Genomic DNA, 25833 nt, shown 5'->3' with positions numbered 1-25833 from the left:
AGGTCTGTGGTAACATTCATCTTTTTCTGGCAGTTTAAATTCATTTGGCATGCAACACTCACGTAATCAGAAATATTTATAGAAAGCAAAATCAGTAACCTAAATGAGAACAATCTTTTGATGAGTGAAATAAGCACTGTGTAAACTCGTGACTTGTAAAAATGTGACAGGGAACTAGAAAGAATTTCTGTGTGGCTAACTGTGTTCAAACAGTTCTACTGTACATTTGATATTCTGCTTTTGAATAGAACAGAAAATGCATGAGTAAAACTCTATTGAAGAGATGTAGTAAGAATAAATTTAATATTTTTTTCTTTTGTGCATCTCTTTAGATATAGAAGTCCTAAAAAAACACTTATCATGGCAGTTCTTTAGCACTTTCATTTTCCGATAGTTTCCTTACAGATACTTGCTGATGAGTCATATTATTTCCAGAGCCTGATTGAGATGCAGTTGCATCAACACTTCTTATCTCATTTTTTTATCCCTGAATATAGATAATGCTAATTAAAATTCCCCTTATACACAAATAATCAGATTTTAAATAATATATTTCTATAATGGTGCTTAAAACCTAAAAAACACATTTCTGACCAAAATTGACACCTTTCACAAACTATTCCGTTTCATTAGTTGGTAGCAGCAGCCAAATTTGGGTAGTGAAATGAGTTGTCTAATGTGAATATGCACTAAATGGATCACTTAGAGAAAACTTACTTCTTCGGGGAAAACTGTGTTAGTGCAGGAATATTGTTTTTCTAGATAGCTCATTAGAATTATCCTTAACAATCAAATATTAAATCAACTTTCTCAGGAACAGAACCGACATGCAAGAGAAGAATCACTTGCTGATGATCTCTTTAGGTAAGACTTTTATGTTTGTGCTTAAAAATGTGTATTTTTTGCATCACATTTTTTGGACAAATTTTGATTTTGGAAGAGATTACTTTGACTATTCTTTACAAAATTTCATGTATTCTCATATATAAAATGTAGTCAGAAGTGGTTCAGCAATTTCTCTGGGGAAAAAAACAACCTATTCAGGCTTCATTTAACAAGGAAAATGGGAGGAGGTGAGTTGGAGGAGAAAACATGAAAAGATATTCATGACTGTCAGCATCTCTGTAGCCAGTCACAGAAAGAGTTGAATCTGCTGTTGTTCTGATGAGAGAATTCCATCATGTATCATCTCCTACTCCTATCTGCTTTATCTCCCCACTCCTCCCCATAGAATCCATATCCAATCCATAGAATCTTCCATAGAATTTGCTGTCCAGAAGACAGTTAAGCATTAGAACAATTATGTTACAATGCTATAACAATAAAATCAAATAACTGTTTTGAGAGTTAATACAGGGACCTCATTTTGTTTAGCAAAAACTTCATTACTTTCTATGTTTTTTATGTGAAGAAACGAGTGACCAGTGTTCAACTTCTCACCTCTCATGAACTTGACTAACACTAAAAGTTGTGCATTTGAGTAGAAAAATGTATGTGCTGAAGAAGGATTTTTTTTCTGAATCACTGTCAAACAAACATAATCCTAACATATCAATACATGTTAGAGCCATTCGGAAGATCTTACTGCATTAACAACTTGCTCTGTTCATTAGGAGCTCATAATGGAGCATTTCTTCTAAAGGGTATACATTTAATTTTTGAAGTCTGAGTTGTATAGCAACAACAGTGACTTCTAATACCTTTCTAGATACATGGTGATGTAATTTTGCTCACAAGTTGTCACATTTTTCTGTCTAAGCATAAAGTCTTGATGAATGAAGGCAGAATTAGTGGAAGTAAAACTGCCTGATCATTCAGATGTGTCTGTAAGTTATTCATGCATGGATACAAAACACATCAGAATTTCAAAGAAATGACAGGAGTTTGGGAGATGAAACACAAATGGAGAAGGCCAAGGGATAGATAGCAGTGTCAAGTAGAGTCAAACTATAAGCATATAGCAGTAAATCAGGTAACTGTTTAGTATATCCAGAAAGTAGCTTTAAATTTCTAACAGTCAATCAGAAGCTGTATAAAAGGCAAGGTAAGGCAGGGATCTGATTTATGTAGGAGTAGGAAGCAGCAGAAAGGTTTTGTCTGAATGAGTTTTGACCAAATGTACATCAGCATAAACATACAGGACCCCTTTTCCTTCCCTCCTCTCTTGTTTTTTGTGGTGTCCTTTTCCAGTAAAAAGCTTAGTGTTGGGACATTAAAGGCTTGGAAAAGCTTATTCATGTATCAGATTTAAAGGTTATAAGTAGTTAGGAAATCTGAAAATTTCATTAAGAGTTATCTTAAGTTCATACAGAGGTTCTTCTACCTCATGCATCCTTCATTCATATAGTAGTAACTATAGTTAATTATAGGAATGTTGTCAGGGAAAGGACTGAGCACTGGCTATTCCCTTGTTATGAATATGTAATAAAGCTGTTTGCATCACATTGTCTATCTACATAAACTTTGAATATCATTGTTTTACTTATTTCTGACACAGATTTTATTTTTTTGTTGCAGATATGATCCTAATGTGAAAAGAAGAAGATAAATTGTGACCTGGTTTTACAGTGTTTCTCTGGCAAAACCTGCTTTCTGTTCCTTAGGTTTCCTGGTTACAGTGTGTATGATGTACCTATATGTGACCATTTGAATATCTCTTATTGTAAGACATGTTTTCTAAGTCTTGTTTTATTAAAGAAAAGGTTCCTTTCACTGTTTGGTACTTACAGATTGCACCATTGTCAAGACCTTCCCATTAGTTACTTCAGAGTAATGCTCAGTAAAATACTATAGATACTTAAGATTTCATTTTAGGCTGTTTCTAATGTTTGGTTATCAGTACTGGGAAAAAAAGAAGTTAGCATCAGGCTATTTTTTCGTTTTTTAGAAAGGCTTTGTTAATTAGGCATTTTCAAAGGTATTATCTTAAGAATTAAAAATCTATTGAGGCTGAGATGCAACTGGTATTTGATCATGATATGATATGGTTGATAAGATATGATCATTATATGATTCATATTGAACCATTTCTCTGTGGTTCATTTTATAGAGCATATGCTGTTGTTACTGGTACAGAGTATCTTGGAACTGAAAAAAACAGCTTCTTTTTCTCTTGCTTAAACATATTTTCATTTACACCTTTAAATCAGTGTGGTTGAATGTTCATTTCTTAAAACCCACTTCCAAGCTAGACAAAGTCTTAAAGAGCTGTTACACTCCAGTTTGGAGTTTTATGACCCATTTCTTTCTCTCATGCCTTTACTTTTTGCAATCACTGTGTAAAAATACGGCCTTCAAAATAGTTCGATTGACAGGGAAAGCTATGAAACAATTACCTGTTTGTGGATTAGGAGAGCTCATCTTAATGATCTGGGAATTGCAATTAGTGGGATTAACCTGGAAGTACAGTGAGAAAAACTTTCCAGACTTCCTGCTCAAGTGTATGAAGTCTGTCTTACATACAGATAAAGATAGACAGATGTCACGTGCAGATTAAGATGGACAGTAGCTCTATTGCATCCTGTTTCAAGGGGGAGGATCTCCTTCCTCATGTGAAGAAGTAATCTGGTTGGTGTAATTGAATTGACACAAACAGAATCACTCCCTCTGCCAAGAGCTCTGAGCATACAATCAACATGAGCTGCCCCTGTTTGAAGCTGCTCTGTTGTGTATCAGATCTGAGGAGCAGCATTGTGAGATCTGTGCCTGTCAAGATAGCAGATGTGCTGAAGTCATCATGGTTGCAACATGCAGAACATATTTGGCCTTCCAAAGCCAATGTTTTCTTGGCGTCTTCTTGCTGGTCAGCAGTGTCCAGAATGATACACAAAGTGCAGCCCAATACTTCTGAGCTCCACAAAAGCTGTGAGTGTTTGCATCAGGGCGCATCAAATCTTATCCACCAAACACCTTTAAAAAGACTTAAGCAGTTCTTAAGCAGTTGTAATTCTTTCTGAAGGAGATGTACTGACTGTTGTATCCTCAGGTGAGTTTTTCTGCTATCAGTGTGAGAATTTCCAGGTTTTCTGGCTGAAGACCTGCCGGTCCAACAGCTCTTGTAGACTGCTGAGGTTTTGGATTGTTGTTACTAAATTCAAGCTAACAGTTTGGATAGCAGAGTATCATTGAACAAGATTTTCCAAGATTCTTCAGAAAGGTTGTATTTACAGTTGTAAAAAACAGCTGGAGAATTTCTGAGGTGAAAGGACAAGACATGCAATGTATAGGGGCCTTCTACAAGAGAGTAAAGACTAAGTCCTTTGCTGCCCAGACTGCAATCTGCTAGGGGCTCAAGCAACCCTGGTGGCATAGCTGAGAGCACTCTTCTGTTCATGTTTTGTGATTTAGGGCTCGTCAAATCCAGTTTCCCAGACCCAGCTTTGATACTTTTTTTTTCATTTAGTATTTAAGAGTTGTAGGTCCCTTTCAGCTCAGAATATTCTAGGATTCCAACTTGAGGGTGCCTAGTAGTGATGTAGTTTGGTTTGTAATCCAGTTTCTGCTGCTGTCCAGTTGATGAAAAGCCTACACATTAGTACACCTGAGCTTCTGCTATTTCAATATGAAGTTAGGCTTGCATAAAAAAGCTTAGACAGACAAACCCCCGTGGCTTTAATTGTAACACCAAATTCATGTAACAAGTCCTATTCATTATTCTGAAGGCTTCCTTCCATTTTAACTTATTTTTGCTATGATTTTCACCTCAAGACATTAGAGGAAATAAGCTTGTTGGCTTACTGGTTTGGCCTTCTGTTACTGAAGTTTCTGAGGTAGATGATAAAGGACATAATTACATGACAATAAATTCCAATTTCCAATAAATTATATCAGTATCTGCCTTATCTCTGGAGCTAGTGCACTAACTTCACCTGGTATTTCCTTTATTGTATAGAACATACTGTTGTAGGCTAGCCCCATTAGGCAGCTAAGCCCCAGGCAGCCACTCACACACTCCCCAGGAGGATGGGAGAATCATAGAATCAGAAAAGAGAAGGATGGAAAGCTCAAGGGTGGAGGCATTTTTATAGGTAAGGCAAAGGTTGTGAGCACAAGCAAGGGCAATCAGCTTTGCATCCTGCAGCTCAGAAATTTTGCTTCATGCTCTATTTTCACTGGGCAGCTTGTGCTCTCTGGTTTCAACCATTCAGTTTCTGGGAGCGCTTGTTTCTTGCTACTTTTCTTTGGAAGGTTAAAAAAAGTTCAGTAAATCCAAGAAGATACCTAAGGTTTCTTTCATCTGCCACACTCACGGTCTGCAAGTATACCTACCTTTTGACAAAGTTCTGCTCTTCACCTTAAAAATACGTCTAAACATTAACTTCAGGTCTTGCTTCTTACATTTTTTGTGTGTGACTGAGTTTGAAGGTTTGTTTGGGATGTGGGTTTTTTTTTTGTAACAATATTTTTATTCATGCTGCTTACAGGAAGGAGATGCACACAATATATAAACTAAATAAACTTTTTATTAGCAAGGCTCTTAACATACAGTCTTGCATTCAGCAGCTTAGCTGATGAAAACAGTTTAAAGCAGATTGAATCACTCTAGGTACTACTAAAACTGTGGATAGGTGCTGTAACCCTGCATAAAAACCTGTTTAATTTTCAGTTTAATTCACACCAATTTCAGCTGACTTCCCATTTTCTACATCAGCTGGGGAAGCCACAGGTTTGGTTTTTTTTGGAGAAGACAACTAAGATATTCACACTGTTGAAGTGTGATTTCTATTTCTGTCCATTCACATCTCTCAGTCTGTCCTTTTTTCTCCTACCCTTAACTCCCCCATCTTCTCCCAGAGTGGTGGCGGTTGTGCGTCAGGGCTGGCCTCTCCTTTGTCATTGCACCAGTTCCTATATGTGGAAACTGTGTTTGCAGTCAGCTTGAGCTCCTCCATCCAGTCACCTCCCCATCACCTTCCTCTGAAATGCCAAGTCCCTCCCTTGTGTGATAGGCTCTATTCCATGTTAAGTCCTAACTGAGACAGTAGCTGAAGCTTCTACTGTAGACCTACCTCTAACCCACTTACCCATCTTGCTCCAGTCCATGTTCTACAAATGATTTCTCAGTCCCTATTTTTTCTGTCTCTCCCTCTCCCATAAAACTGGAGGGAGTCTTGCACCCTCTTCTCTTGCTCTTTTCCCTTTCTTGAATCAATCCTCAGTCACATTTGGCCACATCTGGTTTGAGTCGCAAATTCCCGAACTGATTTTTGCTTGATTTTCAAATTCCAATTGTGTTGATGTTGTTCTGGTATCTCCTTAGAATTCAAGACAAATGTGCCCAAAAAATTAACCCTCTCTCTTCCTTACCATTATTCCTTCCTCTTCCTCTTGCCATCATCATCACATTCCAGTGAGATTCCTTTGATCGCCATCATCATCACATTCCAGTGAGATAGTTACAAAAATGCTACACAACATTAGATATCTGACTACCAGCTCTCTCTACCACTTGCTTTAGCAATCTGCCCCTACTGCTCTGCTGCAGCTTTTACTACTGGAATCTGTCAGTCATTGGTTTCAGTACCAGATCCATGCAAAACACCTTCTCCCTCATTCTGAACACTGCAGCTCTCTGACTGCTTTTTCCTCTGCAGTTTGATCCTTCATTTGACTTGAGTTCCCTACTTCTCAAAATCAAAATAACTGACTTCTAGGTGACACTGGTTTTTTGCCTTCAGTCTGTAATCAGTTTTCACACATTAAGATAAAACAAGCCAAGCATGCAAACCACAGGAATATTTATCATCTAATCAAAAGAGAGGTTTTGCTCACAAGTTGCTTACAGAAAATGTTCTGTATGTGTTTACATTGCTCATCATAAAAATAAGTATGATGCAAGCATACTCCAGCAAAAGATGAAAACTGACACTGCCACACACGAAGAAATTATATTTACACATATCTCCAAGTCCAGGTGCATTGTGTGTGAGCAAACATAGGTAGATGAATACAGTCCTTTATGTAATTTCAAACTGGAATTCCAGCATACAACCAGCATAGCAGGTCTAACAGAAATGGGCAAGGTCAGAGTATTGACTCGGTTAATTGTGCCAGGGAGAAGGTAGCAGGATCAGTTCTCAAACAATAGCTCACTGTTCACATAGCAGCTGGTCCTAGGATCCAAACCAATGAAAAATATTCGTTTACCTAGTTAAAGGACAACCTAAAAAATGCCAGGACTCTACAGGATTTTGTGAATACATAGCAAACCTAGTTGTTAATTTTCTTTATGCTGGCATGTAAGTCTACAGAGGGTGTCTAGGGACAGTTTATTGAAGTATCCACTGTAGGCTGGTACTTACTGCCAGTGATCTCAGAATAAAGAGAGGGAGGAGGAAGATGCAAATTAGAGTTACTTAGTCTTCAGAACAAGTTGTTTCCTGGTTTTGATGACTATTGATTACACCTAGGTTTTAAGAGTTGGTTTATGATGGCCTGAAAGTACAAAATTATCAGTTAGAAAATTACCTAACATGCAGACAGGTATAATATGTATGGTATGTTTGAGCTGAAATGTTCTAGTGTCTGTAGACAAAACCATCTTTAAAACAGCACTTAGATTTACTATGGCTACTAAATAACACTAGAAATGCTTTTCCTCTTGCCAATAATCCTTGTTCCTTACATTAAATTCATCCTTGACCACACAATTCTCCATGTAATTCAAGCTTTAAAAATAAACTGAAACTCCCAGTGTACCATATTCCCAAAAATACACTGTTTCAGAAAAAAAGCTGTTTATAATTCCTTACTTCAGGTTTGTACCCCTAATGTCACCAAAGCCTTTCTTTTTCTGTCAAAGATCCTTCAGTTTTCATTCTTTCTGCTAAGTAAAATCAACTGTTACAGTTATTTCAAACAAAACTTTTCTTTCAGGCTGGGCAAGGAGAAATGGGGAAAATATTTATACAACAAGTTCTCACATCTATTGAATGCTCCTGTCTTGCTCCTACTTTAAAATAATAACTGAAACATTATGACAGAACATTGTTATTGTAAGGTTCTAATGGATTATCTAAATTAAGATGTAACAGTATAAACCTTTTGGCATTTCTGGTTCCCTAATTTACTCAAATCATTACTATATTGACAGTAATAAAATCAGCTGCCTTTAAAGCACATGTGTGCTACCTCTTCCTGTTTAGAAAGGTCTGGGAGAACTGTCAGGATCCTGCTATTACAAGAAGATACTTGCTTGCTTCTCAGAAGTAGAAAATATGGTAGCAGAGTAACACAGCCTTATCTCTTGGCACCTCACGTCACTGATCCAGTCCCACAACTTTGTCAGCAAAGACAATTTCTCACACACGTTACAAATCCCAGGCTGGGTGTTGGATGAACAGCTCCTGTGCAGAGCTCTTGTCACAGCCCGACATCTCCCCCCAGGAGGGTGGGACACCCCCCCAATTGGCAATTCAGCACCTGTACGTCTGCACTTCATGCTGCACATATTACTCACTGCTTTCCTCCCATCATCCCTCACTCGTCATCACTTGTCAGCAGCAAAGACTCACTACAAGTTTACAAATTTTACTCCTTTTCATTCTCATTTGGCCTAAAAATGGCCTCTCCTTTCAACTGGGTATGCACGTCAGGCATCTCTCAAAGTTGAGGTTTTAGTTTGATTTTCTCCAGCTTTGAGTAAATACTCTGGCCTTCTGGCTCTAGCTTTCTTTTCAGTTCTTGAGCTGTGAGAGAAAGAAGATATAACCACCTCCTTCTACAAGATTAGTATTTTTCATTATGCAAACATCACTATGAAATTTTAAAAAGAAGTTGCCTACATCCACCAGGCCAGAAGTAAAATACAAGAATTCCCCAAGTGCTGAGGATGAGGGACCTGGAGCTGTGAGATACACTTTGGTGTCCCTTTCTCAGTGCAAAACCACTGGGGAGCCATACTCTTTTCATGCAGTCACTGGCAAGCTCAGGCTTCTAGTCCAAGAAAGCACTTTCCTGAGAGAGAGAAGAATCCAGTGGTGTTGTCACCAATCTCTCTGGATTACTTGCAGAAAGGATTCCTGTGTTTACTCACTTGGGTGAAACTTAGGCTTACTCCTGTGTGGAAAAAGTTTTAAGTACAATTCAGTCAGAAGAGGTATTGGAAAGAGTCAGATTGTTAGGAAAATCTAGTAGGAGAAATCTTACTCCCAGTTCAGCATCTGGACACTACTTGAAATACTCTTAGCAATAATTTAACTAGAAGACACATTCACAGCATTAAGAACCAAATCCAAGTGTAAAAGCTGTTTTTCCACTAGCCTATTAGAAAATACACAGTATGGGTTAACACAGCTTTAAAAATTCTGTAAATCCAAATTAACTTACTTCAGCTAAAAATTATGTTCTTCCTGTCTGCATTTTCATGATAAATCTTAAGTACGAAGTACCCTTTTAAAATCCACGATGTTTAAAAGTTTATTCTTCTCAATTAAAGAAGAGCTGAAACAAAAAGTCTTCCTTCTGTAAATTATTATATTACACAAGAAATTCAAATGCTTGGGCTTTTTTTCAATCTGAAAAACAAGGTGTTTCCCCAAAAGACAACTATTCAGTGCCAACATCTAATTCACAATAAATGCAGTAGGTAAAGCTATCTTAAGGTAAAGCCCGAACATCTCTATCACCTTGTTCTTCAAAATACTAAACAGGAGAGAAACAGAAATTTCTCTCAAAATCAGAAAAGCAAAAATTAAAAAGTCTAGCTACAACTTGAAATCTAGCAATTCCTAGAAGACTCAAGATGATCTTTTAGCCACCTTTGGTTGAAAAAAGTATTTTTACACTGGCTTCATAAACATGACCACTGAGATTTCTCTGCCCAACTAGGGGGTCTCACAGGCAACTTTTTATCTCAAAAATACTGGCATGATTGATGGGAAAAAAAAAGCAGTCAAACCTCAAGGTGCTGTAAGACTGCAATGAAGGATACTTGAGTAAGAATAGGTCAAAGATCTCTGCTACAAAATTGTCACTACAACACACAGAGTTTATGAGTAGCTGCAGCAGCTGAAGCTCAAAAAGGGGCTGAAGGTTTTTTCCCCTTTTTGCAAAATAACTGCTAAGTAAATCTCTTTTTTTGCTGGCATTTTAAATGTCTCCTGTGATTTATGAAAAAGCAGTAACATGCCGTGTGTTGTATTTGGACATGAATATTGACACAAAACTGCAGGAATTTAGTCACAGTGCAAATGTATTCCCAATAACTAAACTGCAGTAAAATTCTATAATCAAGTATTTAGTACTTATAACAGTTAAAATTATTAGGTATCACAGGTTTAGAATTGGTTTCTATATACAGAGTTTCTTCCAGAGAAGGCAAATTGTAGAATTGCAAAATAGAATATGAAGAAAAAAAAGCTTAGACTTTAGTGGAATTAAAATCAGCTCAATATCAGTATAAAAAAGTACCTTAACTAGTACTGACAATGCATGGCTAAAGCCAACCATGTGGGCAATACAGAAATTGATAGAAATGCTCCTTTGTGTTTATGCTGTTATGTGGCTCTAGACTAAAAATTATTATTAGTAGTAGCATAATTTAATAAATTATTTTGGACTTCCACTAAAAATAGTAACTTTAATCCTTGCATCCTTTACCTTTTCAACTTCTATGTCCAAATCCTGAGTAACTCACTCAGATGTATAAAGATCTGCAGTAGCCACAGAACCCTGTAATTCAATAGGCACAGAAAACAGGCATTTATTGAATATAGCTATCTAGCATTTAAGAAAGTTAAGACAGTTGGGAAACCAGCAACCACTAGCAGTTTCACAAAGCCTAACTTCCTTTTTAAAATCTGCTGAAGTTCAATATGGAGATTTTTAATCACACAAACAGAATACTTGAAACTAACACGACATTCTTTAACACAAAAAAACCCCAAAGAGAAAAATAACACCTTTTCCATCATATTGGACCCGAATGAAAACATTTGGTAAAGAAAGAGTTAAGACCAATCACTTTTGTCTATTGAGAGTTCTGGGAATTCACTTTCCTAACAACCTCATGACAGTAAATAACCTCATGACAGTAAATATGAGTGTGTTTAGTTGAACTAACTACTGTAAAACCCAGCAAATGATATCTAGGTCTTACATTATGGAGCAGAAAGATGAAACTTGGATTCAGAGGTAGGTACAAGTTAAGTATTTGTCTTTCATTAAAAGCTTTAAGATTTAAAGGAACTATTGCATTTTTGTTTTGAAATTGGTTTGTTTTTTAGGTGGCTGTAAGATATAAGCCTTTCTTAAGTTTCAAAAACTGCAGGCTAAAATATTTTACTATCATGTGCTGCTCTAGAAAAAAAAAAAACAGAACGCATTTTTGGTCAAATGGGAGAATATCTATCACCCACCCCACCTTCATCAGCCAAGTGATCGCATTCAGTCTTCCTGATCATGGAAGCAAAAACCCCTTAATTTTCTCATGTAACTAATTTTTCAGTAGTACACTAGATATTCATGATATTGACACTGTAATAAGAGCACTTACATCAGTACTTTATTGTTTATGTTAATGCGTATCCTCAGAAATGTACATGTCACTGTAGGGGAACATCTCATGTTAGTCTTTGTACACTCACCCAAGTCTAGGCATAGTGTGAAGAAACATTAATGGATTGAGTCAAATCATTAAAGAGTAAATGTGAATGCTTATTCTTTTATTCCAATTACCAGGATAATTTAAAATTTAAAACTGTTGAGGAATACTTCTTGCTTACAGAAATCCTTCTTATAGTAGAAACCATTTTACTAAGTGCTCATTCCAAGTATTACTGTGGCAAATAAATAAAATCCTTGTTTCAAGCAGAAGGCTCCAAATTTGCTTTGGGACAAAGAATCACTTTGTACAAACAAGCTTTCTGCTTTTAGAAGTTATTTCAATTTCATAGTAAGAGTATTCTTGTCATATTTGACACTAAAATGTAAAACCACTCTGGTAGGCATTGCCTTTCACAAACTAAGTCTGCTCTTGTAGTTGAGCAAGAGATGACAGACAGGCAGGCTGATATAAGTTAGTCTCATTTTCTGTTTATCTGGAAGCAGTTCCAGTTGAGATCAGTTGAAATAGCAGATCAATTTTTTGTATTTTTAAAGAGTGAAGTATTGTAATATCCTTTACCAAGCAATACAAGCACAGGTTACTTGTACACAACAGAAATGTGACTGCTATCAACTTTTGCTGCCAGTGAGTTTTCTGTTAAGACTACATCTGTAATCCTGGATGTGAGAGTTTCTAATGTCTCGTTTATGGTACCCCTTCACCTCCTCCATCCCCACTTTCAATCAATTCATGTTTCTTCTTTTGTCTTATTGCCAAGCATCGTGCAATGCCCAGTGCACCTCCTTTTAAAAACCGTACAAAGTTGTCTCCCACCAGAGGCCCTAAAGCAAAGAGGTTGGCTTCTTTAGTGCATTCATAAGTGTACGGATCAATCTCTATAGGATTCCCCTTGCATGTGATGGGCTGATTAGAGTGATGACCTATGCTATGTCCTTGGTCCTTTAAAAAGAAAAGATTTGGGTGAGAACCTATCAGAACTAAGGCTACAGAAAACTTCAAAATTTTCTTCAGTCCGGAGGCACTCTGAAGAACACATTTCATCTCAGGCTTGAAGGAAAGTACATTGTGTTCAGGGAAACTAGTGTAAGCAGAATGCTGGTTAGAGTCCATGGTATGAGACTGAGTACACATCATGTGATAGACCTTATGGTATTCAGGGTAAAGCTTTTTAGGTAACTGTTTGAAAATTAGGCTTGTATCGGTAACTCTTCTACGAAACACATGGACTACAGGGATGTTGTTGTTATAGGCACATAGTACTGCATCAGCCGCTGTCAGTCCAGCACCCACAATCAACACAGGGTCTGCCTTCCCACGTAACTTTCCTTTGCTGATTGCAGCTCCGAAGTCAGACATGGAATGGAGGACAAAAGGAAAGTCTTCTCCTTCAACTTGCAGTCGGCCAGGAGAATCAAAGGTTCCAGTTGCAAGAGCCACATTCTCAGCAAAGAGGCAAAAGGGCACATGAGAGCCATCTGTTGCTCGCTGATAACCTCTGACTTCCCAGTTTCTCTTAATAAGTGATTTCTGTCCATCTTCCATTTCCAAATGCTGTGTTGAAATATCTTCATTTTGGTGACTCCTACCTTCATCATCCTTTTCTCGGTAAAGCCTGGACACTGATGTTATGTAAACATTGTCTCTGAAATTCTTTTGGAGGCCCATGACTTTAACATAGTGTTTATAATAACAAGCTATTTCCTCTGGCATTACTCGATCACTCTTTATATTTCTGAAAGAAAATTGAATTATTCTGGTTAATAAATAGACCTTATTGGTAATTTGAATATCAGATAAGATATACCACATGGCAGGTCCTGTTTATGAGGACTGAATCTGCTCAGTGTAAATGACTCTGCGTTCAGCATCTTTAAAGGCATTTGATTTATTTGTTCTCTTGTTTCCTGATACACAAGACCAGCTAACTTTTTAAACATAGTTTTAAGTGCTTATGCAATGTAAATTGCTATGGTGATTAAGAAATTAGATGTTACAAAGCTCTGGAGTATCACAGCAGCTCCATATGGAAGTGTTTTACAAAGTTTAACATCACAACTATCAACAACACAGTACTGGCTAAACTTGTACCTCATGAGAATATACTTACTTATGATCTAATTAATTAAATGTCATAGTTAAGTGCTAATTGTGAAACTCTAGGTTCACTATGTTACTGGAACCAAGTATTCATTATACTTTCCAAAAGACCTCTCCCTTGGGTACAGTTAAGTTCACTAAGTATCAAATGAAGTAGTTCCATGTCACATGAATGAGCAAAGCAAACATGACACAGAGTGTTAATGCAACTATGTAAACAGGATTGTGAGGTTCAAGTGTTCAATAAAAACCATTTATGCACTGCAACCCTGCTATTACATCGGTGCTTTTCTCGTGATTATTGCAGTCTCATTTATAAGAAAAATAGCTGACAGTGTAATTATTTGGAACAGTTGCATGAATTTTGCTGCTTCTTTAGAAGTAAGCTCTATGAAAAGGGCAAAACAAACTGTAGTGAACATCAGGATTGCCACTAAATTACACTTAAAATCATATTTACAAGTAATCAGGCTACTCATTTTGTTAGACTCACAATATAATAGCACGTGTTCTTTTAAATGCTCAGGTTACTACTCTGGAAATCCTCATGAGATATTTATAGGAAGATAATAATGTGACAGCATGACACCTCTTGCAAGGAAACTTAGGAAACTATTCTACATAACTAGAATTTTACATTATCATCAATCCTTTTAAATAAGCTTGTTTAATTGTAGTATAACAGGTCAGCATTCCTGGTTTTAGCGTTGTTGAAAACTATAATACATAGCTTCAGATAATAAGTAGCTTATTGGATTTCAGTTAGGCAAGGAGGCAAGATTGCTGTGGTTATCTAAGAAAAGGATTAAAGAACAAAGCTACAGTTCCCTGACTTCAAGGGTTGTCCTGAAATGAATAATAGTCTGCCCTTAAAGACATATGCTCAAGTAACTGTACTTCTTCTTTTCCCATACATGGTACAAAACCAACTTCCTTTAATTTTGCTAGAACAAAGTAAAAAAAATTAAAATTTTAGAAAAAGCTCATGTAGAGTGTTCCTAGGTTCATCTGCTGACACAGACCTTTACGAACTGAAGTAAAATCAGTGAGCTTGAATATGATTCTTTTCCTCTCAAGTTTTTTCAAGAAACTTATTGCTACAAATTAACACAGAAATACTGAATTATTCTCTTAAAATTAAAATTCATAGATTTCAGATGCTGCAGCTTTGCCTGTAAAAGCAAATGCTGAAATATATAACTTCCTGAATTGCAAGAAAGCTGGTGTGCACAGCAACTTCAGCTGCATGGGTGTTGAAAGAGGAACTTGCAATACCTCCTTCAGTGGATTTGAAATTCCTTCCTCCATCTTCCCTCACCTCTGATCAGAACTGCTTTCAGCAAGTGCCTCTTTCTGAAATGCTGCTGGAACACACTGCTGCCTGTACGTTTGCTTTCAGTGCACTCACCAGCAATTATTCTGCCTGACCACTGTCCGGTTTTTTTCCATCAGAATACACACAGCAGAAGAATTTCCAGTGCCATCAAGCAATTTAATAAACTAAACAAGAAGCCCTCCTGTGAACAGTGAAGTTTGAACATTTTCCAGTTATCTGGATTTTTATAGCCCTTAGGATTCCCAAGTAGATTCTGCAGTATCTTTACCTGCGTTTGCTAGCTGCCCACTCCTTAAAGCTGAGGCCAGGCAATTCCATCCAGTCTCCAAAACTGATAGTTAGCATAGAGCCTTCCATAGACTATGGAGAAAATATGAAGATGCATGATCAGACACATTTCAAATTCAAATTTCAATTCAAATGTAAAATGTAAACTAAAAAAAAAATCAAATGTAAAAACAAGTGAAGCTCTTCTCATTGTACTCATTTAGAGCAACAAAATACCAGAATACAACCTAAAAACAGGACATTAAATGAAGAACTGAAGAACTATTTCTGTGTTACATTTAGATAATAAGCAACCACATGAGCTAATAAAGGTGACAGAGCATGTGAAAGGAAAACTAAAAGCAAGTTATTTGAAATACAAAAGAGGAAGGAAACACAAAACATGTGAAAGCAGCATAATATAAAGACACCAAATTTAAGATCGTGTATAAAAGCACCTAGAAACAATGCAGACAAGAAAAAAAATTATAGAAAATACTCTTCATTAAATGTGAACTAACAAAAAACCTGATAATATAAGACAGCATTCATGGTCACAAACACCCAAGTAAAAGGCAACTTCTTCCTTCCTTTCTCATATCCCCCACTTACTTGGGCTTTGCTAAGGAGCAGCTGAAACTGCAACTGGCACTACCATTTAAAACAGCCCTAGAGTAAGGCAGTAAGAAAAATCCCAAAACACAGTTATCAATTTACTCTAGGAGCGAGATGAAATTTTTACTCACGTGCCAGGCCCCGCCAGGTGGTCCTTTTCCAAGCACTATGTGGGGAATGTAATTATGCTGTTCCAACTTCCAGTGCAGAACAGGTGGGTAGTCATAGCCAAAGTCAGCGTCCGGGTGAAGCAAGGTATCAAAAAGCACTGCAACTGGGTTTGAGGAGCGTCCTTCCAGGCCTTCTGACAGGTACTCCAGATCCTGAAGGATGATAAATTTTAAACTTTTCATGTTCATCATACTACTCTGATGTGCAGAAGCTGAATTGCATCAGAAAACACAATTCAAATTGCATTTTAGGTAAAGGTTATTTAATGTAGAGATTCAATCAAAACACTTTTCAGAAATACCTGCTATGATTCAGTTCTTTGTAACTCTGAATAGTACATCTCACTCATTTAAAAATTACATGTTAATAACAGTAATTCTGGGGCAAGTCAGTATTTGCAGAACAAAGAAGTATGTGGACAAACAGAGATCAGAGCAACTTAGTAACATGTATATTTATATACAGCAGACTTCTTTTAACAAAGGACTGCTAATATTTCTAGGAGCCCAATTTTGATAAAAAAAATTGGAATCTAAAAACATTAAACTTTAAACATCAAGTAGAAAAGGCTCTTTTGACAGCTCTTAGCTTGTTCCAACACTAACTGTATTATATCTTAAAATAATGAAGATAAAATTAGCATTACTTTTAAAAAGAAAAACTAGGATTATTTTACACACCAGTTAACATTGAGACAAATTTCTCGAACTTTGTAAAGTCCACATTTCAGATCTATTATCCAGTCTTGTTCTAATAATTGCAAAAATTATACAATAGCAAATATTTAAAGAGAAAATAGAGATTTGAAGAAAGAACTGGACATAAGACCAATTTTTGCTGACTAAGTCAGTACAGCTTAGCTTCCTAATTAGTCAAAATATTAGAGGGTTGGGAGAAGATGAAGTACATGAAACATCTGTAGCCAAAACTTAGGCAACTTACTCTCCTGCAAAAGAAAAAGCCCTTGAGACCTAGGGTAAACATCACATGCAAATAGCACAGCACTGAAACAAAAATGCCCTCCAAAATCCAAAGCCAAACAAACTCCTATTTACTCTCTACAAATATAAATCCATGTTTGTATTTCAAATAAATTAGTCACAAAGGCAATACAGTGATAACATTGTCAGTAATCCATCAGGAGTACAATGAGGTGACTTGAAAACAGTGTTAAGATGGCAAACCAATGGACAAGTGGAAAGAAAAATGCTGGAGAAGATTTAACTAATCAAATCAGACAGAAAAATTGGACGTGTACATGGGTAACAACAAAAGCACAAGAGCAACTGTCAATATAACACAAACACTGAAAGATGCATACTGTTCCAAAAAGAAAAATTGATTGTGTTTACAGAGGATATATGTGCCCAATAAAATGAAAAATGAAATCCTAGTAAGAATTGTAGTATTAAAAATATTTTAACTTGAGCTATGTGTACTTCATGTGTGTTAGTAGCACGTGTTCCTCGGTGATAAGGCCCAAACATGCCAGGACATGACAACTGGAATTCCTGCATCAGCCACTGACCAAGTCATGCTTTAGACGCTCCCAGCAAGTAGTAAGAACACAACAAAAAGCAGTAAAACCAAAAGACACCATAAACTAAAAGCCTTCAAGAGCCACAAACAACACTACACAGCCCAGGTTTGGATCTAATGGCCATGAATTGATTCTATTTAAATTAACAGAACAACAAAATAACTTATTAATGCACTATGGCTTGCAGTAGGAAAAGAGCTAGACAAGATGGCAACCAAAGCTTACTTGGTCAACAATGGAAAGATGTCGAGCTTCTTCTAATTTTGTATGTAGAATGGGGTTTGGGTGTATAGCTTCAGGAGACAAATATGGCCTGTATCCAGAGAGCAGGTAAGAAAGGCAAATTCCTGAAGGTCCATTTCCTATTAAAGAAAAAATTTACTTCTTTAGTAAAAATGTTTATAATCTACAGTTTGTTAATCACTAAATATACAGCAACAAAATAGTACTGAAGTAGTATAATGCCAGACTGTCTTGATTTCAAAGCAGCTTATAAACTTTGCAGTAAAATAGAGCTTTTTATAGGACCATCCTCCAAATACACAGAGCAAAGTTTTTTTCAGTTAAAGAGAAACAAATGTGTGAGTTTTACACCAGGAAGCAAAATGCATATAAAGAAGTTCCCTAATTTACTATGTCAAATTCACTACTGTGTGAAAATGGTCTGACAGATAACGGTCTGCCTGTCAGTCACAGGGATAGCTGAATAGTATTGCCATCTTACAACTTTGTATTCCCACAGGCACTGTACAACACAGAGCAGAAAGACAATCTGGATTATGTTCTCTTCAGGTCTGTCCCTAAAATAAAGGGAAGACAAGCAGAAAGCTTAAGACTGAAAGTCAGAATAGAAGTTACAGACACTGCAAAACAGCAACATAAAAGCTAAGTGACCACAGATGTCCTGTGGGTAAGTGGTAGAGAACATGAAACTCATGTAAGTCCACATTCATTTTTCAGGAAGAGTATCAAGTCAAACACGTTTACCAGCTTTGTAGCATTTGCAATTTGTATATATGTATTGCTGCAATTTTAATAGACAATTATTTTTAAAATGTTATTAAAAGTATGAGATAGATGGGACCAAAACATTACCATAAGGTAAACATTTCTATTTATTTGACAATATTAAACAAAGTAGGGGACCATATTTATCACTTGCAAATACAGAAGTAACATTCATGTTGCAAAGTCAGATATCAAAAGTTACAGAAAGTGAAATCAGAAAAGTATGTGCTATGATACAAAATTTAAATATGTGGCTACGTGTTGTTAATTCTATAGCTCCTCTTACTCATTAACTGAATGAAAAGCACAGTGTTCTCCTAATGAGGCACTTGTCAGTACTTTGTCTTTGTTTGGACACATGGTATTTAGCACACATTGCAAATTCTGGGTTTAAGTTACTATTTCATTCATATTTTAATATAGCAGGCATGGTTTGATATTTATTCTTACTTCATCTCTTGATGCCAAGAATTCACAGGTCATTTAGTTTTCCCCATCACCTTTGCACACACAATTTTAACAATCCCATTTCTCCAATGCCTGTCTCTTCTCCCTTTCCTGATTCCTCAGTCCTAAATCCCCCATTACTTCGCTGAGGTCCTGTTCATTCCTAGTTTCTTCATATGCTGGATCTCTTTTTCCTCTTTCACCAGGATGTACTCACCTGGTCCCCAGTGGCAGAATATCCCATACTTTATTAAAATGCTGTGCACATAGACTGGTCACAGCCACAGGCTATAGCAAATCATCTAAAGAATCTAAAGACAGTGAAAAATTTCTTCCTTACTCTCACACTGTTCCGCCCTCCCACAAACAGATCAACACAAGATAGCTGGATGTGATTCAGACCAGGAATTTAAAGCTTAAAGAAGACGCAAGCACCTACTGTCACCCATTTGCCATGAGATAGATGTGAGAGAGAACTGTAGCAATGCAGAGAAACTATCCATAACAAAATCAAATGAATTGATGAAAACACTTTCATCATAGTGGTTCACAAGCATTTCCATGGCTGAGTAAATTCTTAACTGTTTTTAGAATTATAACTTGAATGCAGTAAAGAATTTTTTAATTTTTTACAGTTGCACAGCTAGCTTTATTTTCCCACTGGGATATAAAAAAAGCTCATCCACAACGGAAAGAGGAAAATGTGTGCCATAGCCAAAGATGCCATGCTAAAGAGCATTCCTACTGGATAAGGCTAAAAGAAGGAAATGGTTAACAAATGTCACCCAAACAAAGACTGGCAAGGCCCAAGGAAATTACTAAGGATCGATGGGTTATGTCTAGGGCTTAAAGGGATCACTTCACAAGGATCCATCCTCACACCACTGCCAACTTCAACCAGCCTCACTTCTTTCTGAATGGAAATTTGTTGAGGTCTAGTCCAGCAGTGTGTCTTGAAGACCAAGGGCATCCTGGCCTGTATGAGGAGCATTGTGGCCAGCAGAAGCAAAGAGGTCATTCTTCCCCTGTACTTGGCACTGGTGGGGCTCCACCTTGAGTGCTGTGTCCAGTTCTGGCCTCCAGTTTGGGAAGGAGTTTGAGACACTTGAGCACGTCCAGAGAAGAGCAATGAGGCTGCTGAGGGGCATGGAACACGAGCCCTGTGAGGAATGACTGAGGGAGCTGGGGTTGTTTAGCCTATCACTCTCTACAACCTCCTGGAAAGCAGCTGTAGTCAGGCGGAGGTTGGTCTGTTTCACCAGGCAGCAACTGACAGAACCAGAGGACACTGTCTAAAGCTGCACCAAGGGAAATTTATGTTGGATATTAGGGAAAAGTGGTATCATGGAAAGAGTGATAAACTACTGGAATGGCCTGCCTGGGGAGGTGACGGAGTCAGCATCCCTGGATGTGTTTAAAAAAAGACTGGATGTAGCACTCAGTGCCATGATTTAGTTGAGGTGTTGGGGCATGGGTTGGACTCAATGATCTTGAAGGTCTCTTCCAAACTAGTCAGTCTGTGATGTTAAGGTGAATTACTGTCACTGAGTTCCCTGAACTTATCTTGGACCATCCAGAGAGCTGATCCAAACCTAGCTCCTATTCTTTAAGCAGACTGAATCCACGGGAAAGGAAATCCCTTGAGGATATGCTGTTAAGAACACACAGAATGAATGTTCAGTGGCAAGGTATGCAATTAGACTTGCTATGGTTTTCTCAGAAAATTCTTGGGAAAAAGAGAAAAAAATCTTTTTGAAATGACAAATTTTGGTTTTTATTTACACATGGTGCCTCTGACAAGACCTCCGACTGCAATTAGGAGATACTACTATTACACAAACTTTAGTTGTACAATGATATAATCAGAAACCTCATGGCCCTGTTCATTTAAGAAGCAGTTAGAAGTTTGTTTGAACATCAGCAAAATCTTCTCTTGATCAACAGCAAACTGTAGTACAGTCACCTTTACATTATGTGTCTAAATTTAAAGCAAATATTCAACTTCAGGTATCCTAACAGCCTTGTTATTTGGCTAGGAAGTGACAACATTCCACATAGTAATGATCAAAACTGGTGCAGAAGATGAAATTGTTTAGCAGAGAACACGTTCTAAACTTAAGAGTTTCAGCATGAAATTGTTGAACCCTGATGGAATGTATCTGTTTCTTCCCAATACAGGTACTGCACAGAAGTTATTAAACCAGTAGACAGTGTGTTCATACACGGGGGGGCAGGGGGATGACAACTATTTTCATTCTCCTCTACTACATTATCAAATCATTTTAGATCCCTTTGAAGGCTCTTCAGTGATAATACGCTGTCAGTGGAGAAGATCGGCTTGCAAGGTGTCTCAAATATATCTGTGAAGAAGCATTTGGATGACAGAGAAGTGGTCAAGGCAGCTGTGTTTGGTGTCAGCACCTAGAAAGGTGCTCTAGTCAAAGTAAGCATTGAGCACAGGTATTTGCATAACGCATATTTGCAAAACTAAACAGTGGAAACTGAATCATAAACCATATGACAAACCTATACTAAGGCTGACAAAATGCCAGGACACCATTCTCTTCAACTGTCAAGCAGAATTCATCAACTGATTCATGTCTGTCACACACACCTAAGTCTGCTCCATGAGCACTATTTTAAACTGTCATAAAGAGAAGGCACTGTGCAAACAGGAGTCTTTGAAAGTTATGGAGACACTGTGAACACAATTATATTGCAACATCAATCTCCAAAATCTTTGCTTGTTTACAGGGAGGTATTTGCCCTAGTCCCAACAGCTTTGGACTAGATTATTGAATACCTTCTTTACTTCAAATCTTTTCTTTATCCCCTCATGAAGTCATGGTAAGAATGAGCTGGTGACCAGCTCTTGTTGAAAAACCTTGGCCCAATACACATTACGCTGGCACTCCCAATTAAGTCGTGTACCTATGGAGCCTCCTCCTCCCTCTGTTACCCAGTCATTTTATAAGCACAAGCCCTTAAGTGTTCAATCAAGACTACAGTTTATTATTTTAAACTAGCTGAATTGAGCTGGATTCATTTTGGAAAAGATGGGAGAATTTTTAGATATTAGTGATGGAGGGAACAGAGAAAAAGGCAAATAAGGAGAGATTAGCACCTAACCAACACAGAGCACACATGCTTTTCACTCTTCCACATGACCCCACAGATTTCTACTGGTGTACCATTCACAACCTCCATGCATACAGAAATAGACATATCACATTAATCAAAACCTATGTTATCAACACTAGAATCAATACAGTTCTTCTGTTAATATTCCCATATCTGCTGCTAAATAACACAGCTGATTTTTTCAAAGCACAATTCAAATTCAAATATACTCCAACAAGTCCCTTAACATATCATAATGCTACTGTTGTTAATTATAACTGTATTACTCTAATAAAGATCTTCACTGTAAGGGTTCTAAGCATTAGTTATTTATTGATAAATTATTTCATGCAGCATTTCGATAAAGGCAATAGCAGTGAATCTTTAAAAAGAGAAAAAAACTCACCTATTATTACTACAGGCAGGGTAAGAAGGGAGTCCCCAGGCAGAACAGTTTCTTCAATTAAAGGCATTCTTTTAATCTTCCTCCCAAGGCTGTCACCAAAGTACTGAACAAAGGAATTCAAAAGCTGTCCTTCGGTTTCAGTGCTGCTGTAAGTTCTAATTAAGAAGGACAGATGGGAGAAAACTAAAATGAAACAGTGAACTGTTGTCAGAACAGTCTCTTCAAAAATAGTTGCTTTTGATGTTTTACTTTAAAAGCTATGAAACTGGTAAAATTGAGACCAAAACAGATATGATTTATCCAATCTACACAATTTTACTCTTCAGCACAGCTTTTCTAACAGAAGATTTTTTAAGACTACTTACTCCTAGCAAGTCTACAGAAGGATAACAAAAAAGCACAGATGGCTCTGCAGAAGTGCAGATTTCTAATCTCAGTTTATACAAAGCCAAAGTATAGCCACAAGCATTATTTTGATCCCACACACACAGTAGATCTCATTCCTCATTATCCTTATCAAATCAGGAGATACGCACTGCCTAGCCAATTAACAACATTAAGGCCAGACAAAGCCTGAAGGAGCAGCTAAGGTACAACAGCAGCGTTCATATCCCTTCCTGCTGGCTGAGCAGCACACAGGACTTCACCACAACAAATTTCCATTCAGAGAGAAGTGAGGCTGGTTAAAGCTGGCAGTGGTGTGAGGATGGGTCCTTGTGAAGTGATCCCCTTAAGCCCTAGACACAACCCATCCTACCACTATTAAAAGTTTTTACAGAAGGAATTGCCATGTAGTCAGGTCAGCTCCTGCACAGCAGACTGCTTTCACCACTGGCCATTTTTCTAGATTTTTCAGTTTTTTCTCTGAAAAATACACCTAAGTTTCTCTTTTAACTCTTCACCATGTAGATGTGCTTCTAGAATACAAAGACTTGTTTTATAATGTTTTCTATTTAATTATTTAGGAATCCTTTCTGAAACCTTTCCAGGTCATTGAAGCAATGCACAAACTATCAGTCTAGCTAGAAAGACAGAGTCAAATTAAAACAGTCTGTTACTGCAGTTATTTTGTCAAGTCTTTTGTAAAGTAAGGACAACCAATTTTTAATCAAAAATATCTGTATCAACAAGGGGATAATTTTTTAGAAAATTTTCTAACAAATTTCTCTTTATAAACATGGTAATTATCAATAATAAATAAAAGTACTCTTATCTATTTCCTAAGACTTTGCATATCTTAAAGCTATTCTAGCATTTCAACAATTATTTTCTACACAGGATCAAAACTGTAAGATGCTGATCCAATTCCCAGGGCCTTCAAGAAGCCAGTGCCATGTACTGCCTCAACTCCCACAGCACCCAAGATTCTGTTTGAAAAGCCTTTCCTCAGTGGGGAAGTCTGAAGTAAACTGGAGACAGAGCCGTGCAGTAACAACAGCAGTAGCACAATCTGTAACACATCTCTCTGATGGCATTGTTAAAAAGGGTGGGGAGGTATTCTGAGGTTGCATTTATTTTGGAAAGTACTTGATATCACTATTCCCTGCAGTACAACAGAAAAAAAAAAAAAAAAAAAGAAAACTACTTGCTTACTGTTTGATAACAGCTGCACATTAGCTCTTGCAGACACCTAACATCCAAACAGCATGAGTTAGATGAAGACAAAGAGTCAGAGAGGGGATATCTAATTATCATACTGATTTTTTCACCTCTGCTTTTAGAAAGGAGCAGGTAGACTGTTTTATTTTCCGGCCTTTGCTCAAAGTTGACAAAGGCAATACTACCTTATGTTTTGCAAAAGACAGGCTTAGGGGCAGCACGCATGCTTTAGTGTGGCTTTACTATACTTGCTGTGCTTGATGTACCATAAAACCGAAAGAAACATTTCAAAACTTCTTTTAAGATATATATGCACAATGCTGTAGGCTACAGAAGAATCTTTTAACAATAAAAATGTTGCTTCTATACAGCTTAGTGTATGACAAATTACAAAACTGGTGATTTTGCACAGTAACATATGCACACAATGTGCAGTTTCTCGTTCTTTGCACCGGAATACCTGCACACAAAATGCAGTGCACATGAAGGAGTGTCATCAGCAGCATGTTCTTCCTCTGCAAGAACATCACACCAGAACCTAGCAAGATCAGAAGTTAGGGGCCACCACCTTCCTAACCTCTGAGCAGCACTGAAAGCCACCAAGTACCAGCAGTTTTTTATCTTGTTAAAACTCACGGTAGACAGCTTTGCAGTGGTGGGGACTTGGCACAATCATCTATAGCTCTAGTCCTGCAGACATGCAAGTGGGCACAAGATGAGTCAGTTCCAACACTAGAGCCTATTTATCTTATACTGGTCACTCAAATAACCTGGGGAATTACATTCTGTCAATTGCCCAGATTCTAAACATATGCAAAAATATGCCTTCACGGTTTTGCCTTTTTTAACCCATTAAGAGAAAAACACAACATACACATAACAGTTTTTCTCCCATTTGAAAAAGCTAATAATTTGATAACAAGTCGTAATTTGTTGCAGGTTATTAAAATAAGCGGTACCTTTTCCATGTAGCTGTTTTGAAAGATGCTAGAATACACTGCGTACTTTCAGGAAAAAAAAAATAAAAGAAATAAAGAAACGGACTGTGGTGGGCGGTTAACAGAAAACTCGTTATATAAAAGGAATCTGAATTTGGTCTCAACCTGACACTTCAAGAAGAGAATATACCACTGCCAGACTGTTGGATTTCGTTCAGGTACGCGGGCGGAGCGGAGCCCCTGGGGGCCGGCATCCCGGGCGGTGCAGCGCTGCGAGCCCCGGAGCGACACCGAGCATCAGCGGCCGCGGGCTGCCCCCGGCCCGGCTGCGCCTCGGCGCTGCCCAAGGTCACGGCGCGCCCGCCCGGGCCCCGCCGTCGCCATCCCTTGCTCGCCGGGGCCGTGCGGGGTGGGCAGAGCCGCGCTCGCCGCCGCAGCCCCGCGGAGGCCGCAGCCCCGCCGGTGTCCCCGTCCTGCCCGCGCCGCCGCCGCCGCCGCCCCGCGGCCCGGCTCCCGCGCCGCCCCACCGCCCCCCGCCGCCGCCTCACCTGAAGTGACCGGCCAGGGAGCAGCGGCAGCACCACACGGGCATGGGGAGCGCCGGCGGGGCCCAGCGATGAGGCTGCGGGGGGACACCGCACGCCGCCTGCCGCTCCTCCTCCTGCCGCCGCCACTGTGGGACCCGCGCCGCGCGGTCCCTCCTCCTCCTCCTCCCCGCTCACA

General features: G+C 38.2%; 2 protein-coding genes across 3 annotated transcripts in view; one reads left to right on the top strand and one right to left on the bottom strand.

The window, feature by feature from the left end:
* Positions 1-6888, top strand: part of NBN (nibrin) — a 26818-nt gene extending 19930 nt beyond the window's left edge. For both annotated transcript variants that reach the window (XM_030970965.1, XM_030970962.1), the window contains 2 exons: positions 815-864; positions 2518-6888. In XM_030970965.1, coding sequence (XP_030826825.1) covers positions 815-864; positions 2518-2548 — 81 coding nt within the window. In that variant the 3' untranslated portion in view covers positions 2549-6888. The remainder of the gene's footprint in view (positions 1-814; positions 865-2517) is intronic.
* Positions 5445-25833, bottom strand: OSGIN2 (oxidative stress induced growth inhibitor family member 2). The gene is made up of 6 exons (XM_030970966.1): positions 25659-25833; positions 22574-22728; positions 17818-17954; positions 16013-16204; positions 15268-15359; positions 5445-13298 (listed from the first exon to the last, which is right to left on the bottom strand). The coding sequence occupies exons 1-6, from the start codon at positions 25700-25702 to the stop codon at positions 12251-12253; spliced, it is 1668 nt and encodes a 555-aa protein (XP_030826826.1). The 5' UTR covers positions 25703-25833; the 3' UTR covers positions 5445-12250.

Source organism: Camarhynchus parvulus, chromosome 2, assembly GCF_901933205.1.
Source record: "Camarhynchus parvulus chromosome 2, STF_HiC, whole genome shotgun sequence".
NCBI classification, from domain to species: Eukaryota; Metazoa; Chordata; class Aves; order Passeriformes; family Thraupidae; genus Camarhynchus; species Camarhynchus parvulus.
The sequence above is the reverse complement of the archived record's forward strand: the minus strand, read 5'-3'. Positions and strand labels throughout refer to the sequence as shown.

What these genes read in the sequence shown, in the direction of transcription:
- OSGIN2 (XM_030970966.1), bottom strand. Translation starts at nt 25,702, where the DNA reads ATGCCCGTGTGGTGCTGCCGCTGCTCCCTGGCCGGTCACTTCAG. An exon ending in ATCTTTCCATTGTTGACCAA is followed by an intron (nt 16,205 to 17,817) that starts GTAAGCTTTGGT and finishes ATCATCCTTCAG; the next exon opens with GATCTGGAGTACCTGTCAGA. An exon ending in CACCTGGCGGGGCCTGGCAC is followed by an intron (nt 15,360 to 16,012) that starts GTGAGTAAAAAT and finishes TTTTCTCCATAG; the next exon opens with TCTATGGAAGGCTCTATGCT.